Source organism: Micromesistius poutassou (genome assembly GCF_964030765.1).
Source record: "Micromesistius poutassou genome assembly, chromosome: 3".
Classification (NCBI taxonomy): Eukaryota; Metazoa; Chordata; class Actinopteri; order Gadiformes; family Gadidae; genus Micromesistius; species Micromesistius poutassou.
Window position 1 is genome coordinate 17509166 of NC_140273.1, and position 19393 is coordinate 17528558.

General features: G+C 42.4%; 2 protein-coding genes across 4 annotated transcripts in view; both read left to right on the forward strand.

The window, feature by feature from the left end:
• On the forward strand, nt 1-5193 carry soul4 (heme-binding protein soul4). 3 transcript variants are annotated; one of them, XM_084465477.1, is made up of 7 exons: nt 1-179; nt 613-682; nt 1011-1175; nt 1258-1343; nt 2034-2166; nt 2736-2919; nt 3547-5193. In XM_084465477.1, the coding sequence occupies exons 3-7, from the start codon at nt 1016-1018 to the stop codon at nt 3719-3721; spliced, it is 738 nt and encodes a 245-aa protein (XP_084321603.1). In that variant the 5' UTR covers nt 1-179; nt 613-682; nt 1011-1015; the 3' UTR covers nt 3722-5193. The 3 variants fall into 3 exon arrangements, with proteins under 3 accessions (XP_084321603.1, XP_084321604.1, XP_084321605.1); XM_084465478.1 differs by having other exon boundaries at nt 1-682; XM_084465479.1 differs by lacking the exon at nt 613-682.
• Nucleotides 5194-6081: 888 nt separating this feature from the next.
• The window catches only part of ttbk1a (tau tubulin kinase 1a), a gene marked incomplete at its 3' end in the record, with an annotated part of 35057 nt that continues 21745 nt past the window's right edge, over nt 6082-19393 (forward strand). The window contains exons 1-6 of the mRNA XM_084465994.1: nt 6082-6182; nt 11600-11752; nt 15164-15311; nt 15925-15998; nt 17090-17230; nt 17659-17763. Of these exons, the coding sequence (XP_084322120.1) occupies nt 11651-11752; nt 15164-15311; nt 15925-15998; nt 17090-17230; nt 17659-17763 (570 nt within the window). The 5' untranslated portion in view covers nt 6082-6182; nt 11600-11650. The remainder of the gene's footprint in view (nt 6183-11599; nt 11753-15163; nt 15312-15924; nt 15999-17089; nt 17231-17658; nt 17764-19393) is intronic.

Consider the following 19393-nt stretch of genomic DNA (forward strand, 5'->3'; position numbering starts at 1 on the left):
TGGGGGTGTACCGGTAGGGTTTCTATCTGGGGGTGTACCCATACGGTTTCTATGTGGTGTACCGAGAGGGTTTCTATCTGGGGTGTAGACGAGGCGGCTCTACGATCACGTGACATTTTCCTGTTTAGCTGAAGCGAAGCAGATAGTAGGTCAACCAGAAATATTAAGTTGTTTTTAAGGTAAGACCAAATCATATTTCTTTAATATCAATACTAGGTAAGTTAATGTCTGTCGAGGAAAAATAGACCTCACCGAACATACGCAGTTCGTTATTGTCCGGTAACATATTGTCCGACGACACATTTAGTCCGTAAAATGACAACATTTACCAAAAACAAACAGTTTCCAGCCTTGGAAATGCATGATTCGATTATTATATTATTATTGGTCGTGGATAGATCGGGGGGCTGTTTGAGTTCACTTTGTTTTGACGACACAGATTACCTATATTATAGATACGTTCGTTAAGGCCTTTGTTTATCATTTATAAGTAGCCGCAGTTTCAAAGACGTCCTGGACCAGGGAAGTGACCAGGTGATTTGCTGTCGATAATCCCTAGTCGCTATTATATACGATGAATTGCTTCATGTTCCTCCTTATGTCCTTATGTAGATTAGGAGGAACATTAAGTCCCTGTTATCGTCCCTGTGGTCATCTGTGATTTCTACATTTGCTTGAACAGGTTTGTTGCATTTTAACAACCCTAGACCAAGTGACTGCTCGACTTGTTTAAGTATTTATATCATATAGTTCACCGCTTTGATGTTTGGTTTTCTATTAAAGTGTTATATACATATAAAGTGGTTTACTGAAGATCGTCTAAATGCTGTCTGTTTTTTGGAGAGGGTTAAGGCTATGCTTATTCAGTCGTCCTCTTACCTTGTCTGTCTCTCTGCCTCTGTCTGTTGGTGCATCTGTCTGTCTGTCTCTGCCTCTCTGTTTGTCTGTGCCTCTGCCTGTTTGTCTCTCTCTGGCTCTGTCTGTCTCTCTCTGGCTCTGTCTGTCTGCAGCATCAATGGCTCTCATCTCTCTGGAGGACCTTGATGGATTGGACGATGAACAAATGGCGGAGGACACGGCTGACGGGGCTGAGGCCAGAGAGGAGATGGAGAGCCAGCGCCTCCTCAGCCACTGGCAGGCAGTGGGTCGTACTCATCATGTGTCTGTCCCTACAGGTGGAGGCCTGTCCCACACGCCTGTTCATCATACTGAAATCAAAGTGGCCTGGGCAACTTTCTTGATTTCTTGTCTTGACAGAAATGACTGCACCGATCCAGGAGATGACCCGCCAGAACCAGCAGAGGGAGCAGATCCCGTTCACAAACATCTCCTGCCAGGACAAGGTCCTAATATAACCCAATCAGAAACCATGGAAACACTCAAGTACTTCTGGACGTTAATATAATACTATCTGTCATAGTACATCTAGATGTTAATATAATACTATCAGTCATAGTACTTCTAGATGTTAGTATAATACTATCAGTCATAGAACCTCTAGTTGTTAATATAAAAATACTTTCAGTCATAGTACCTCTAGATGTTAATATAATTCTATCTTTGTTAAGGGTTATCGTTGCACTGATGTCTATAAACAGATATCTGCATATGATTGCAGAATATATAGGCAATGGGACAAGTTTTTCGCATTGGAAACTGGTTTCCATTTGTACTCCCAAGTAGTATTGACCAATCAACGTTTAAGCAGGCGTTGCTTGCATGCAGGTAAATAGTCTATGTGGGGAGCAACAATCTCGAAACCCAACAACTATTGTTGGGTTCTTTGAAAGCTAGAGATTAGCCAAAATGTCGTCTGGACTTGAAACACCTTCAAAGATTATGGTATATCCTTTATTCAGCCTCAGAAATATTGCCCATGGCACCCAGAGGTAAATCAGCCTAAGATGATGGGATGTGTCTGTGTCTGAGATTGGCTTTGCCCTAACCTTAACCTCTAGACGTCAGAATTTTCTACAAATGCTATTGTGTTTGTTTGTTTTTTTCATGTTTTTTTACATATTGTGTGTGTGTAGGGGCAGATTGAAGAGAAGGTGTGTCCAGGAGGGCTGTGGGCGAGTGTCACACAGGGGGATGAGCTGTATGAGCAGAGCATCTCCAACGCCTTTATGAAGCTCATGCGTTTCATCTGCAAGGAGAACTCAGCAGGTAGACCACATGCAGAGGGGGTCACCATTCACAAACACGATTCAGATCGATACGATTTGATGGAGTCATAGTTCGATACGACTTGATATGGTTTCATTTTGATGTGGTTTAGATATGGCTTGATACGGCTCGATATGCTTTTGATACTGCTTGATATGGTTTTGATACTGATTGATACGGTTTTGATACTGCTTGATACGGTTTTGATACTGCTTGATACAGTTTTGATACTGCTTGATACGGTTTCGATACAGTCTTGATATGTTTTTTATATTGCTTGAATCAGTTTTGATACATCCACAGAAATAATGCCTGATGTAATTTACATTTGTTAGAGCGGCAACCTTTACCAGTTAATATGTAACCATTTGACTGTAGAAGGCCTACCGTGTCATTTATTTTAAGCAAATAATTGCCCAAGATTATGTAAATTCTATTCATATTCCTTGGAATGACAATGTCTACCAGTTTGGAATTTACCTTTAAATATTAGTACCTTGTAAGTTAACATAAAAAACTATGCAAGAATTTAAATAATGCATTCACATTTAACTATTTGGACCTAACAGGCCGCTACCTGGGAATGACTATACCTATAGTCACCGTCATCCACCTGATGCAGGACGGCAGCACATTTGAGAAGGACGTGGTAACTGCTTATTACCTGCCGTCCGAGTTCCAAGCCAACCCTCCCGAGCCTGCAGACCCGGAAGTGACCATCGTCTTCAGACCTCCCTTCCCGATCCTGGCCAGGTCAGTTCCGTCTTTGCGGCTGCATAAGGCGCAACATTGGGAGGTGATAACAGCTAACAACGTAAAGTAACGCTGTACAGAGTTGTGTAATCAAATAGGCTGGGTTTACCAGGTAGTCAGTAGCTTTTGCACTGATTATCAATCAGTGTTTATAGGCCATCAGGGAATTTACATCAGTGAACCAATCAGGACTGAGACTCACAAACAGCCAATTATATGGGTGGATAGCGTGAGCCAGATCTGATTAATGGAATATAAACAAGAACAGAAGTGACGTGCCAAGGAATCTGGTGGCCGAAGAAGTGTTCTGCTATTAAAATAGTTACAGTTGTAAAGTTCAGCCAATATGGCTGGTTCCGCTCAGTCACTGTTAAACATTTACAACACTCCATCAGCATTTAGGACAGGCTATTTACTGTATTTTAGTGAAACAATAGCAAAGATGAATATGTTTCAGATAATGGTAGGCTTTCAACAATACACAAAAACACAAACAAAACATGAACTAATGATTGATTATTGTGAGCCATCCCTAATAGACACACATCCTGCACTATCTAACCCTCCCTCGCTTTACACCCTGTAGCACAAGATGCTGAGCCCTGATCTCTTCCCGCCCTGATTCAGGACATTCTCTGGCACCACGACAGAGGAGACGGTGTCCCTTCAGATCCACCAGCTGTGGGAGCATCTGGGCCCGTCTGGAGACTTCCAGCGGGACAGTTATATGGTGGCTGTGTACAACAACCCCGGGGTGGCTCAGCGCCGGAACGAGATCTGGTTCCTCCATCGAGACCCCTAGGAGCTTCTGTCATGTATATACCTGTGTACTGTGTACTCTGTACTGCACACTGCACCTACTGTGTACTGTTTACTTACTGTATACTGTACACAGTGTACTGTTTACTGTGTATCTACTGTGTACTGTGAACCTACTGTGCACCATGTACTTACTGTATACAGTGTACTGCACACTGTACTGTACAGTATAGTGTACTCAATGTATACAGTGTACTTACTGTATACAGTACCTACTATACACTCTGTACTGTGTACCTACTAAACTGTATACAGTGAACCTATTGTACACTGTACTTACTGTATACATCTCGTCTGCACCCCCTCACACCGTCTGTCCCTTCCCATGTTCAGGTGAAGTCGTCTGGCCAGACAACGGGGGTTCTCAAGGTGGGTTATGGTTCTCTGGGGTTCTCAAGGTGGCTTAAGGTTCTCTGGGGTTCTCATGGTGGCTTAGGGTTCTCTGGGGTTCTTAAGGTGGCTTAGGGTTCTCTGGGGTTCTTGAGGTGGCTTAGGGTTCTCTGGGGTTCTCATGGTGGCTTAGGGTTCTCTGGGGTTCTTAAGGTGGCTTAGGGTTCTCTGGGGTTCTTGAGGTGGCTTAGGGTTCTCTGGGGTTCTTAAGGTGGCTTAGGGTTCTCTGGGGTTCTTAAGGTGGCTTAGGGTTCTCTGGGGTTCTCAGTGGCTTAGGGTTCTCTGGGGTTCTTAAGGTGGGTTAGAGTTCTCTGGGGTTCTTAAGGTGGCTTAGGGTTCTCTGGGGTTCTTAAGGTGGGTTAGGGATCCCTGGGGTTTTTGAGGTGGCTTAGGGTTCTCTGGGGTTCTTAAGGTGGCTTAGGGTTCTCTAAGGTTTATCATGGTGGGTTAGGGATCTCTGGGGTTCTTGAGGTGGCTTAGGGTTCTCTGGGGTTCTCACGGGGGATTGGGTTCTTAAGGTGGTTTAGGGTTATCTGGGGTTCTCTTGGGTTCTCATTGTGCGTTAGGGTTCTCATCCAACAGAAGCCCTATTTAGGGTTCCAAAACGTATCCTATTCTGCTCATTTGGTTCCTAAGAAGTCGTGCTGCCTGTTTATTTACCTTCGACAAGCAAACCTTTGTGAATAGAAAGCAGAGGTAAGATTCAGGACTGATTTTAAACTCTTGAGATTTGCAGAGATACATTTTTGCTGCCTGTTGCATCATGACTCATCTCTCTTAGAGGGAAAGGACAGATACAGACCCTGATTGATAACCAACCACTCTTCCATCTATTTGGAGATAGAGGCTGATTGAAGTTAAAGGTTTAGCAAACTAGTCTTATTTATTGAAAGAGACAATTAAAATTCTCTATACAATCTGTTACCTATTTTACGTTTTTATGTTTTGCTGTTCATTGTAACTTGTAAGTTTGTTTCTTATCTTCTTGTAACAAATACTCACAGTTATAAAATTAACCTCAGTTTTTTTAACCATCAGTTTTAAATAAATCATCATGAAAAAGTCTATGAATTTGTGATCAGATTATTCAAGCCTTCTTACACTGACATGATGATGTCTCTTTATTTCGGTCCTCCTAACATGATGTCACTCTTCATGTTGGTCCTCCTAACATGATGATTAGGGTTAGTGTTAGGTTTTAGGCTCAAAGTATCAAGCTTACAGGGTTAGGAGTTGGTATTGTACGAAGCGTACAGGGTTAGGGGTAGGTATTGTATGAAGTGTACAGGGTTAGGGGTAGGTATTGTATGAAGCTTACAGGGTTAGGGGTAGGTATTGTATGAAGCTTACAGGGTTAGGGATAGGTATTGTATGAAGCTTACAGGGTTAGGGGTAGGTATTGTATGAAGCTTACAGGGTTAGGGTAAGTTATTATATGAAGCTTACAGGGTTAGGGGTAGGTATTGTTTTATACAGCTTAATAGACATGAAAGCATCCTGCATGACACATCTATTGGTTATATTTGCCTACTAATTTGGAAAATTATCATTTGGATTCTCTGCCTTTCTCAATAATCAATGCCTTCACAAAATCTTGTCATACGTTATTATTGCACAATACAAGTGTAATATATAGGCTTGAATTTTAATGAAATTAATGAAATGAAATGAAAATTTTTTTAATGAAATGATGCAGCAATTGCGCCAGGGGGCAGTCGTCTACAGCGCGAAATAAATTCACAGGCGCCGAAGAAAAAGTGTGTGTGTGTGTGTGTGTGTGTGTGTGTGTGTGTGTGTGTGTGTGTGTGTGTGTGTGTGTGTGTGTGTGTGTGTGTGTGTGTGTGTGTGTGTGTGTGTGTGTGTGTGTGTGTGTGTGTGTGTGTGCGCGCGCGCGCGCGCCTGTGTGTGTGTATTTGGGTGTGGGCGAGCGAGCGCGTGTGTGTGTGTGGATGCTGATGCTGGGAAGACGAATGGCTCCGAGGAAAAGGAGGATGCCGTGAAAATGGAGGAGCGCGAGTGGATGTGACTGTCCGCATCTTGGCTCCGATAATCAGGTATGGAGCACAATTATGTGTTTTATATATTCACTTACCCTAACCCTCTCATACCTTTATAATGATATATTGGAAATCCCGTCCTGAAAGTCATTGTTTAAGTCGGACTATTCGCAAGGCCGACACTAAACGTAGGTGCGATTCTTTTTTTAAATAACGACGAAATCCTATTGCCCACAAATCGGTATGTGTTTTATGATACCAACATTGACATGATGCCAATGTAATAATATGGGGTAAGGCGCCCTTACAGGCTAAATGTGGTGTAGGCCTAGTCTACGTGTTATACTATAGGCTACTGTTCATTAGCCTACCTAGATACGATACCTGTATGGTATTTAGGCTGCAAGTCATCTCGACGCTTCAAAAGCTCCCCTATATCTCTTATGATGTATACTTCTGGGCTGTGTAGTCCTATATAGGATGTATATATGTATGTATATACATACACACACACACACACACACACACACACACACACACACATACACACACACACACACACACACACACACACACACACACACACACACACACACACACACACACATATATATATATTGTATATGTAGTCTTCTTGTGTATCCAGACGAGGCCCATAGGGCTGGTGATGGGTTAGTTGTAAACTACGCCCCCTGTTGGCGGAAAAGGGGTAGGACTAGGTGGGTCTCGGCAGTAGGAGCGCCTCGCTGCACTGCGGAGCATCTCTGATCCGGGACATCATGACTTTAGTCTGCAAAGGACGGATTGTTGTCTTCAAATAAACGGACTTATTGCGTCGAGTCGAAACGATATTCACCAACCAGGAATATGTGACTGGATGGGAACTTGTCATGCAGGCTATTGATGCGTCTGTTATAGGTCTAGGCTTGAACACAACTCATGTTGGCGTTTGGTCACTATCCAGAATTAAAATACGCATGTTATAAATAAAAATAACATGCTATCCGAAACTGTGTAAATACAACGCATTTGTAAACTCGACTAGCAGCCACGTGTTTTGGTAGACTATTTATGCGACATTAGTCATTTCACTTGGAATTATTTCTTATTTGTGGTTGTTGAGGCCATAGTGGGCCGTTTTGTGTCTAACTAAAACTACAAATGAAGATCCCCAAAAGACGGAAAAGGTGCCGTCCTTTTGGCAGGTAGGTCGTTTCTGACCGTTTACTTCTGTACAACTCATTCAATTGGTTTTCATGTAGTCATTCCGATTGAAACTTTATATGGATAAATGAAATGCCTAATATTGATCGGATGATCAGTTTCTACTGCAAACTCGTTGAACAAGAGTTAGTTCTACTACGCATGCGTATCGAGAAGCTATGACTTTGCACTGCAGTCTGTGCGGCCTGTGTTTGACCGACACCGTTGTTCTCTTTGTACATCCCTTCATATGTAACCCTACATATCCACTAATTCCTTGTGATTCATATTTATACAACACATATTCCTTATGATTCCTATTTATTTTCCCACACATTCCTTATTATTCATCTATATACATATATATCTCACACATTCCTTATTATTCATATTTATGTATCACACATTCCTTATTATTCATATGTATGTATTACATAATCCTTATAATCCATATTCATGTATGTCTCATAGATTCCTTATTGTTCTATCATTCAATCAACATGTTGTTTTTGAAGTACACTTACAGTTGATTGGGGACTGGTCAAGGACTGGAACATGAAATGTAATTTAGGAAAGGCCATTCTCTCCACCAAATGGCCCCTAACGTGGAGCCTCTTGTGATGTTGCTGGTATGTTTGCATAGTAGAGAGTAATGTTTGACTTTGTTTGGCTTGTAGGCTAACAGAGTGAGTTTGTCCGGCTGTGGCTTTGTTCTCAGACGTCAGGTGTTGAAGGAGCTTGTAACTATGGTGAGGTCACACTGGCTGCAGTCGCTTCCTGGGTGTTCCCCAGTACCTCCCCCTGCTGCACTTCCCCTCAAGACATGTGTGGAGACATGTGTTGATCAGATAGCCTACACCCCCTGCTGTTTGGGTGTCCACGCATGTTCTGAAGAACAGATCTGCTGCACAGCCTATAGATATCATAACCCTCACCCTACCAGAGTACATATACACGTAACATAACACTAGCCCTACCAGAGTACATATACACGTAACATAACACTAGCCCTACCAGAGTACATATACACGTAACATAACACTAGCCCTACCAGAGTACATATACATGTTACATAACACTAGCCCTACCAGAATACATATAGTGTATATTGTGCATGAATGGGTGAATGTCAGTCAACACTGTAAAGCGCTTTGGATAAAAGCGCTATATAAATGAGGACCATTTACCATTAATATAGACGTAACATAACACTAGCCCTACCGAATACATATAGAATAAAAATATACAGATAATATACACCATAATGTATAACACTACAATATACTTACACATAATATATACCATCATGTCTACCACAATATATATACACATAATATATACCATCATATGTACTAGAAAACATATAGACATCATATAAACCATCATGTATAATACCTCAATATATATACACATAATATATACCATCATGTGTAACATGATGGTATATGGTGTAGCTATGAGCCTTCTAACTACTTAACTCTTATAAAGGCCTACTGTGGTAAAACAAGGTTACAAATATATGTATACAATCCAACTAATAAAACCAGCAGTTAAATAACCTAACAATCTAATATTGAGCTAACTCCAATTTCCTAATGGTCCAATATCCTAAAGTTATAATATAATGCACTCATATTATAAAGCTATAATAAAGGTCATGCATCATTAAAGTTATCATAGCAGTAAAGCTTTAAAATCATAATGGTGTAAAACCAGTAAAGCACTAATCATCATAGAGCAGTAATATCAGTAATCTTCCAATATCATAAAGCTCTACTGTCATAAAGCTTTACTATCATGAAGCTATGACATCATAAAGTGCTATTATCATAAAGCCATTATATCATGACGCTCTAATATCTGTAAAGCTATCATAACTGTTAAGCTCTAAGATCATAAGGCTCTAATATCTAAAGCTCTGATATCATAAGGCTCTATTATCTAAAGCTCTGATATCATAAGACTCTATTATCTAAAGCTCTGATATCATAAGGCTCTAATATCTAAAGCTCTGATATCATAAGGCTCTAATATCTAAAGCTCTGATATCATAAGGCTCTAATATCTAAAGCGCTGATATCATAAGACTATTATCTAAAGCTCTGATATCATAAGACTCTATTATCTAAAGCTCTGATATCATAAGGCTCTATTATCTAAAGCTCTGATATCATAAGACTCTATTATCTAAAGCTCTGATATCATAAGGCTCTATTATCTAAAGCTCTGATATCATAAGACTCTATTATCTAAAGCTCTGATATCATAAGGCTCTAATATCTAAAGCGCTGATATCATAAAGCTCTAATGTCAAGAGGCTCTAATTTTACAAAGCTCTAATATCATAACGCTCTAATCTCTGTAAATCTCTCATATCATAAAGTTCTAATATCAAATAGCTTTCATATCATGAGGCTCTAATACCATACAGCTCTAATCTCTGTAAATCTCTCATATAAAACCTCACTGTGGTCGGCGCTGGATTTAAAAACTGAAGAGGAACAAGTTTATAGTTCTTAGCTGTTGTATGTTAGTATTATATCATATATATTTAATCTCTTAGGACATAGGAAGGGTTACCACATGAGCAGCAGATCTTTCTTCAAAGACTCCTACAGACTGATCCCCGTCAACACTGCCAGCCAAACCATGACTGTACTGGATGGCCTTTTGCATTGGACGGTCTCAGACCAACAAGGACAGATCACAGAGCGAATGTCTAAATGCTGGGCCAGGCATGATGATGTGCAGCTAAGCTCTGCATGCACAGTGAATGGCTAGCTAACCCTAGCCCTAATGCATGCAGGTTAGCATGGTTTGGGGACTTTCCGTAATAAATATAATACAAATCTAGTATTTTTTTACATTTTTTACACAATTAATTATTAATCATTATTGAGAGAAAGATACCCCCTGCATGGTGATAGGGTTAGGGTTAACCCTACGACTGTATTCAATTTCCTCGGGTTAGAGATACCAGTAGACTACATGTATACTTGTAGGTTAGGGTTAGAAATACCAGTAGACTACATGTATACCTGTAGGTTGGGGTTAGAGATACGAGTGAGAGATACCAGTAAACTACATGTATACATGTAGGTTAGGGTGAGATACCCGTAGACTACATGTAGGTTGGGGTGAGAGATACCAGTAGACTACATGTATACATTTAGGTTAGGGTGAGAGATACCAGTAGACTACATGTAGACATGTAGGTATGGGTAGGCCAAACCACTGTATCTGGACGTTTCAGATTGCAGAATGAAGTAGTATTTTTCTTTGTATTGACCTGTTGTTTTTTTTAGATGTAGTAAGCCATGTACAGCTGGTTATATACTAACTAGTCCCCTTGAAATGAGGTAAGAGAAAGACAATATTTAGATTCAGAATCAAAATGTTTGCTACAATTCTTGAAAAAAGCTCTGTCTTTTTCTATTTAGTAAAACATTCTTATATTATACTTCCCTCTGGATCTCAGGTTTAATGCTAGGTATGTTAAGCTACTATATTATGGGATTGTACTAGAGCATGGCTAACCATGCTAGGTATGGTAAACCACTACAGAATGTGTGTATTAGACCACTCAGACTGGATGCTGTTCACAGTCCAACAGTAGAAGGCTATGGCTGTAGTTGGCAGCGCCTAGTAGAACCAGTAGCAGGCTGTGGTTATACTGGGCAACTACCATTATAACCAGTAGTAGAAAATGGTTATACTGGGCAACACCCAGTTTAACCAGTAGGAGGCTGTAGAAGTACTGGGCAACTCCCATTGGTACCGATACGAGGCTGGGGTTATTCTGGGAAGCTCCCAGTATAACCAGTAGCAGACGGGTTGTTCTGGGTGGGTGGCTACTAGTATAACCAGTAGCAGACTTTGGTTGTACTGGGCACCTCCCAGTAAAACCAGTAGTAGACCTTGGTTGTACTAGGCTTCTCCTAGTGTCCACCAGTAGCAGATCGGGTTTGTACTGGGCAGTTCCCTGGATAACCAGTAGCAGACTGTGGTTGTAAAGGGCAGCTCCAAGTTAAACTAGTATAAGACTATTGTTATATTGGGCAGCTCACAGTAAAACCAATAGAAGACTTTGGTTGGACTGGGCATCTCCTAGTCCCCAGCAGGTTGTGGTGGTAGTGGGAAGCTCCCAGTATACAACTCGAGGTGGTAAAGAGTAAGGACAGATGAGGAAGAGGAAGGGTAGGTCTACACAGCAAGGGAGGAAAAGTGTCCAGTCCTGCCGTTAAACAACGACTCCCCGCTTCCTTTGTCAGATAAATGGCTCTTTCAAACTGGGAGCTGCGCGTGTGCTGTCCAGCTGGCAGATGCAGTGCCTAGTGCCAGGTGACAACGGCAACATGAACGGGACCAGTGAGCAGGTGGACATCCTGCCCCCCAACTGCATGGTCAAAGACCGGTGGAAAGTGGTGAGTCCTCTTCAGCACCTCCACGCAAACCATACAGATGATACACTGCTATCCAGTACAGAATACTGCATGTGTATTTAATACTGAATATGTTTATTTAATACTGTATATGTATATGTAATACTGTATATGTCAAACAGTATGTAGTATGTATGTGTAATGCTGTATATGTATATGTAATACTGTATATGATGTATAATACGGTATATGTATGTGTAATACTGTATATGTATATGTAATACTGTGTGTATATATACATATATCTAATACAGTAGATGTATTACAGTATGTATATGTAATACTGTATATGTATATGAACTACAGTATATGTATATGCAATACAGTATATGATATCAGTGGCGGCTGGTGGTTTTTAAAGTGAGGGAGGAAGGACTGCGCGCTTAGTTGCCATTGGCCTGCGCGTATGGTGGCATAAGTATGTGAGACTCAAGTTGTTTCAGGGTGTTTTGGTGAACTACAAAATAGAAGGGAGGGACAATTATGTGTATAAAATTGATACAAATCCACCAGTGGCATTATTGTACTTTTAAAGCTGGTGGGCAGCATGTCTTGGACTACAAGGGCAGAAGGAAAGGATGCAAAGCCAATTAGTCAAATCAGGCCTACACTTGATTTGTAAAACTAAATAAAAAAATCTGGGTCTATCATTGGGCCTATTTTTGCCCTCAATGACTGAATGACTGCTATTGGTTGTAATTTGGCTATGTTTATTTTCAGCTACAATTGTTTTAAGAAAAATTAATACCAAAAGTGATTCCATTTAAAATGCAGCATGCTCTGAATCATTCACTAACATCCTTTCCACAATATCAAACGATCAGAGCAACAAACAATTAAAAGAACAACAAGAACATCATTTCACAACTATTTACATGGGCTGTAAGCCTAACATTGTTTGAGGCAAATGTGGATGTTAATGGAGGTTTCAGAATGTTGGTCATGGTGTTCGTTTATAGATTAAGTCAATCCTCCTCGCTGTTTGTGTTGCAAAGATATCAGTGACCTGGTCATACCAAACGGGATATATTTAAAGTGATTTCAGAATAACGGTGTGTGTAGCGCCACATTTTCACCACCCTTTCAGAAGGTTTGGTAACCCAACGCGGTTATTTCAGGACCTTGCCCAACTATTGGTGGTGGAAACACCAATATGCGGACCGAGCCGCATCGAACCACAACGCCCGGTGGAAACGCCAATATAAGCAGAGCCGCACTGTACCGCAATGAACAGTAGCGCACCGCTCGGTGGAAACGAGGCATACGACTGAGCGGCTTTGTTGGTTCTCGTAGTGTAGAGACTTGAGGGGATAAACCCTCCCTCCGAGCTGCTCCACAGCCAGGGCTCTTGCTTATTGGTTCATAGCGCAGCCAGGGCTCCTGCTTATTGGTTCATAGCGCAGCCAGGACTTCTTCTTATTGGTTCATTAGCGCAGCCAGGGCTCGAGCGTATTCGTGAATAGAAGTTGACGCGATTCAGATCCCTTAGCTAGGCCCACCCACTCAGAGGAGGACTTTCCTCCTCTCTCCCATTGAACCCCATGTTATCCACCGGCCGCCAGTAGTTTCCGAGAAATGAATGGGAGTGAATGGAGGCTGAGGGAGGAACGCCCTCCCCGAAGTAATATTCAATAGGCGATAGGGGGTGCTAATGTCCCTTTACCCAGGGAAACAAACATTACATATACAAAGGCATTAAATTAGTCATATTTAAGGGCATTAATTCATTACAGTAGTCTGGGCAATCTACATTTTTTATTCTCAACAATGTTAAGGAGGATCTTCCTCCCTCTCCTCACTGGAGAAGCCTCCACTGTATGATATATAATACAGTATATGTAAATGTAATACTATATATGTATATGAAATTCAGTATATGTATATGTAATACTGTATATGTATATATAATACAGTATATATATAATACAGTATATGTATACGTAACACAGTATATGTAATGCTGTATAGGTATATGAAATACAGTATATGATACTGTATATTAGGGATGCACCGATTTATCGGACGAACATCGGTATTGGCCGATATTTGCGCTGTTGACTGCCATCAGCCTATCGGGAAATAAGATGACATTCACCGATGGCAGTGGCCGATGTTTATCTGTTGTGTCATATAAATTTTGCGCTGGCTAAATGTTGTGTTGGTTCTTTGCGGTCTGACTTGCAATTTCGGAGAAGATGCAACAGGTGGTAGGCTACTAATAATACCACCCATAACAGCCGCTGGCTGGACACGCCTCTGGCGTGATGACGTAAGCGGGCGGGTGCCGCACGCACGTGTTTGTTTACAAATTAAAGTGAAAGAAAATGTTGGTCGTGTGGGAGTATTTCACTGTCTCTGAGAAAGATCAGCGATATGCAGTTTGTAAGACATGTTCCAGTGACATTTCACTCGAAACCCTTTTCGCTTCGAAACCCCACAACCCCTACAGCGGAGAAAGGTTGGTCATCTAATGCGATGAACTCCATCACCTTGTTAGTGATCCCTTTAGCTTTGGCACTGTCCATGGGGATTTTTTTTTTTTTGCTGTGGTTATCGACTGAGTCTTGCTGGTGGTGGTTTGTGCTTTCTTGGTGTCCCGTTCATTTCTCTGTTTTTTATCGGCTTTCAGGTAATCGTTGTACACTTCTCCATGTCTGCTTTTCAAATGGCTGATGATTTGATCAGTGTTTGTAATAACGCCGTTATTTTTTCAGTAACGGGTAATCTAACTAATTACTGTTTCCGTTGTTACAACACCGTTACCGTTACTGACTGTTAAATGCGGTGCGTTACTATGAATTGATTGAATAAACTGCGTAATCCGAATGCACCCCTGGCTGCTCACACAAACTGCTAGTGAGGAGACCGGCTGGTTTAACAACGAGATAAGCGATTATGATTGGCTAAGGCAGAGTCATGTTTCATGGTAGCCAATCAGAGCCAGTGTTTTTACACACAAGCCAGGATACGCGTGCCACACCCACACACGCACACACAAACACCAAACAGATTCGATGAAGCAGTAGAAATGGCGAGTCCGGAGCAATCAGATGAAAAGTTGTCATTTTCAATTCATTGAGGTCAAAGGCAAGAACGTGCATGTAAAGGTGGAATAAATAACAACAACAACAACAAAAAAAACATTGGTATCGGCATCGGCTATCGGTCAAATTGTTATTTTAAACATCTGTATCGGTATCGGCTATCGGCCAAATTGTTATTTTAAACATCGGTATCGGTATCGGCCCAGAATTTCACAATCGGTGCATCCCCACTGTATATGTTTATGTAATGCTGTGTATATGTATATGTAACACAGTATATGTAATGCTGTATATGAGTACTGTATGGAGCCATGTCTGAAGGAGAAGCTAACCATCCTGATGAATGCAGCTCAAGAAGATCGGTGGCGGGGGGTTTGGGGAGATCTACGAGGCCTTGGACCTGCTGACGCGGGAGAACGTGGCATTGAAGGTGGAGTCGGCCCAACAACCCAAACAGGTTCTGAAGATGGAGGTCGCGGTCCTCAAGAAGCTGCAGGGTATAACAAACACTATCTTTTCTTTCGTAATCTCTCTCTCTGTCTGTCGGTCTGTCTGTCTGTCCATACATCTCTCTGTTTCTCTATCTATCTCTCTGTCTGTCTATCCATTTCTCTGTCTGTCTTTCTGTCTGTATATCCGTCTGTCTGTCTGTACATCTCTCTGTCTGTCTGTCTTCCTCGCTGTTTGTCTGTCTCTCTCTGTCTCTCGCTCTGCCTGTCTGTCTCTCGGTCCATCTCTCTCTCATCTCGCCATTTATGTCTCTCCTATCTCTCTCTCTGTCTGCCTGTCTCACTATCTGTCTGTCCATCCATCCATCTCTCTGTCTGTCTGTCTGTCTGTCCATCTATCTCTCTTTCTGCCTGTCTCGCTGGCTCTCTATCTCTACACACTGTCTCATAACAACACTGTTACACAACACATAATAATAAGACAATAATAGCAATAATTATAATAATATGGAGTTATAACTTATGTTATAATTATTATCTAAATGGCTAGTTGGACAGCCATATGAAGGGAACACTAGATTCAAATCCGTATTGCTGAGTAAAGCTTAAACAAAATGATGTTTGATCCCTGACCCCTCGATTTCCATGTCTCCCTTGCCAGGTAAAAACCATGTGTGCAAATTCATCGGCTGTGGGAGAAATGACAAGTTCAACTACGTAGTGATGCAGCTGCAGGTGAGACCAGACTCCCTGACTCCCTGTAGTGACTCAAGACATTGGCCCTCGGTCCTGACTCCCTGTGGTGACTCCAGACGTTGGCCCTCGGTCCTGACTCCTAGTGGTGACTGTAGACGTTGGCCCTCGGTCCTGACTCCTAGTGGTGACTGTAGACGTTGGCCCTCGGTCCTGACTCCTAGTGGTGACTGTAGACGTTGGCCCTCGGTCCTGACTCCTAGTGGTGACTGTAGACGTTGGCCCTCGGTCCTGACTCCTAGTGGTGACTGTAGACGTTGGCCCTCGGTCCTGACTCCTAGTGGTGACTGTAGACGTTGGCCCTCGGTCCTGACTCCTAGTGGTGACTGTAGACGTTGGCCCTAGGTCCTGACTCCCTGTGGTGACTCCAGACGTTGGCCCTCGGTCCTGACTCCTAGTGGTGACTGTAGACGTTGGCCCTAGGTCCTGACTCCCTGTGGTGACTCCAGACTTTGGCCCTAGGTCCTGACTCCCTGACTTTGGCCCTAGGTCCTGACTCCCTGTGGTGACTCCCTGACTTTGGCCCTAGGTCCTGACTCCCTGACATTGGCCCTAGGTCCTGACTCCCTGACATTGGCCCTAGGTCCTGACTCCCTGACTTTGGCCCTAGGTCCTGACTCCCTGACATTGGCCCTAGGTCCTGACTCCCTGACATTGGCCCTAGGTCCTGACTCCCTGACATTGGCCCTAGGTCCTGACTCCCTGACGTTGGCCCTAGGTCCTGACTCCCTGACATTGGCCCTAGGTCCTGACTCCCTGACATTGGCCCTAGGTCCTGACTCCCTGGAGTGACCCAAGGGAGGTCATCCAGCCATACAGCTGACTATAACTTCCAGCACCGTTTCAAACCTGGGTGTGTATCGCAGTGCTCTTTAAATTAAACAGGACAAGACCTAAACACGATGCTGCCTGATGCGGCAGTTTGCGACCCGCTTTACATTGAAGCTCTGCTGTAACTGACTCAAAAAGAAAAAAAAATGTTTTGGGCTTTTCCAAAAAACATATATTTGCAGTTCAGTATAGTCTAGTTAGGGTTAGTATAGTTGGGGGTAACACCAGTTGTTGTATTCTAGGGCCGTAACTTGGCTGACCTGAGGAGAAGCCAACCGCGGGGAACGTTCACCATGAGTACGACTTTACGCCTGGGGAAACAGATCCTGGAGTCCATCGAAGCCATTCACTCTGTGGGCTTTCTTCACCGCGACATCAAACCGGTACGTCAATCTCTGTGCCCTGCCAGGCAGGTTGAAATCTACCAAACAACATATCCTCAAAGTTTGAATCTACCAAACCACAAGTCCTCCAAGTTTTAATCTACCAAACCACATGTCCTCTAAGGTCAATCTACCAAACCACATGTCCTCCAAGGTCAATCTACCAAACCACATGTCCTCTAAGGTCAATCTACCAAACCACATGTCCTCCAAGGTCAATCTACCAAACCACATGTCCTCTAAGGTCAATCTACCAAACCACATGTCCTCCAAGGTCAATCTACCAAACCACATGTCCTCTAAGGTCAATCTACCAAACCACATGTACTCCAAGTTTGAAATGCCTAACCCTAACCCTAGCCCTCACACATATCCAGTGTTGGTTCGGGACAACATTAATGAACTAAATGTAAATTCTGTTTCCACAGTCCAACTTTGCGATGGGCCGGCTTCCTTCCACCTACAGGAAGTGTTTCATGCTGGATTTTGGTCTGGCGCGACAGTACACCAACACGACCGGAGACGTTCGACCAGTGAGTTAAAGATGCTATAGAAGGATTACGCGGCCATATACATACTCATAGTCGTGAGAACAAAATGATGTGATAGCGGTTGGCAAAGGTTGCCTTAGGTTTAGTGAGTTAATCATTATGGGGTTAATATGGGGCTGACTAAGAAGGGTTAGTCTTTGCCAGTTAAGAATGAAGAAGAACTAGGGTTAGTTAGTTAAAGGTGTTACAAAATAATTAGGGTTAGTGAGTTAAAGACATTAAAGGGCCTCTTGAGTGTAATGAGCCATTACAAGCCGTTTCAAAATCTGCTCAGCCTTATGACTTGGTGATATCAAAAAATGGGAGTGTCCACCTAGATTTACGGCTTGTAATAACTAATCACACTCATACCTGGTGGTATAGTAGGGGCCCTTTAAAGAAGAGTTAGGATTAGTCAATTAAAGAGGAAAAAAAGTGTTAGGGTTAGTAACTTGAATATGTTAAAAATTGTTAATCAGCTGTAGATGTTGTAGAAGGGTTGGGGCTAGGGTTAAGGCCCTGATATACTTATATACTAATTTCGACAGGGTACAATATAGGCACTGTGATGTTTGTTTAAATATTTGGATTTGTTTATTGTTTAACATTTTACATTTCCATCATCTCTGTGTCCTTGTTGTCCCTGCTTGATGGTTCATACAAATGTGCATAGTCCCTCACAATCTCAGCATGACTTGCTTCAAACTGGTTCATCAGGTACAGATACCAGGATCAACCTTATCATTCCTTTGGAATTGTTGAGTGATTGCAGCTCAATGTGTGTGTGTGGAAGAGTACCCTGCAGGGATAGAAGCCCAATGCAGCACATAATGAGAGTTATAAAACTGCCTTTTGGTCAGCGAATAGGGTGGATCTAATCAACTTATTGATCCCATGGGGAAATTCGTCCTCTGCATTTAACCTATTCTAGCAAGGAGCTAGGAGCAGTTCTTGTTTAACGCACAAGAACCGACTCCAGTTGAAGAGCCCTTGCTTAGCTTATGGGAGTGTTAACTAGCATGTTTCCTGTGGTATGGGAGGAAATCTGAGCACCCGGAGGAAACCCATGTGAACATGGGCAGAACATAACATCCCCAGGGATGAGCCAGGGTTAGGGTTTGGTACCCTTAGCTAAGCCTAACCCTGTGAGGCTGCGGTGCTAACCACTGTGCTTCCCCTAGCTAGTTAGGGTTAGGGTTAGGTACCATAAGCTCACCCTCACCCTAACCCGCTAGAGGATTAAAATTAACAGAATAAAATGTAAACGGTTTCAGAGTAACATGGGGGTGGATTCCCTGAACCAATCGGGGAGGACATACCGTGAAAGGTCATAAATAAGCTGGGAGTGGTCTCCAAATGGTCTCAGAAGAGGCAGCGCAGGCAACCAGAACAGATATTCTCACTTACTCGCTAACCGCTGACAGACAGGCCCTGTATAAAAAGTAACACTCAAATTATTATACAAAATACACACAAAATACACAAATTATTAAGGTATTTAGGGATTAGTCTGGCCTACACCACCTACAGCACCAGAATTTAAGTTTCATCACATTGTTTGGTCTTTTTGATTTAGTTGTTGTTTTTTATTACTTTCATTTGTTTTTCTTTCAGTTCCTTTGGATTTTATGAT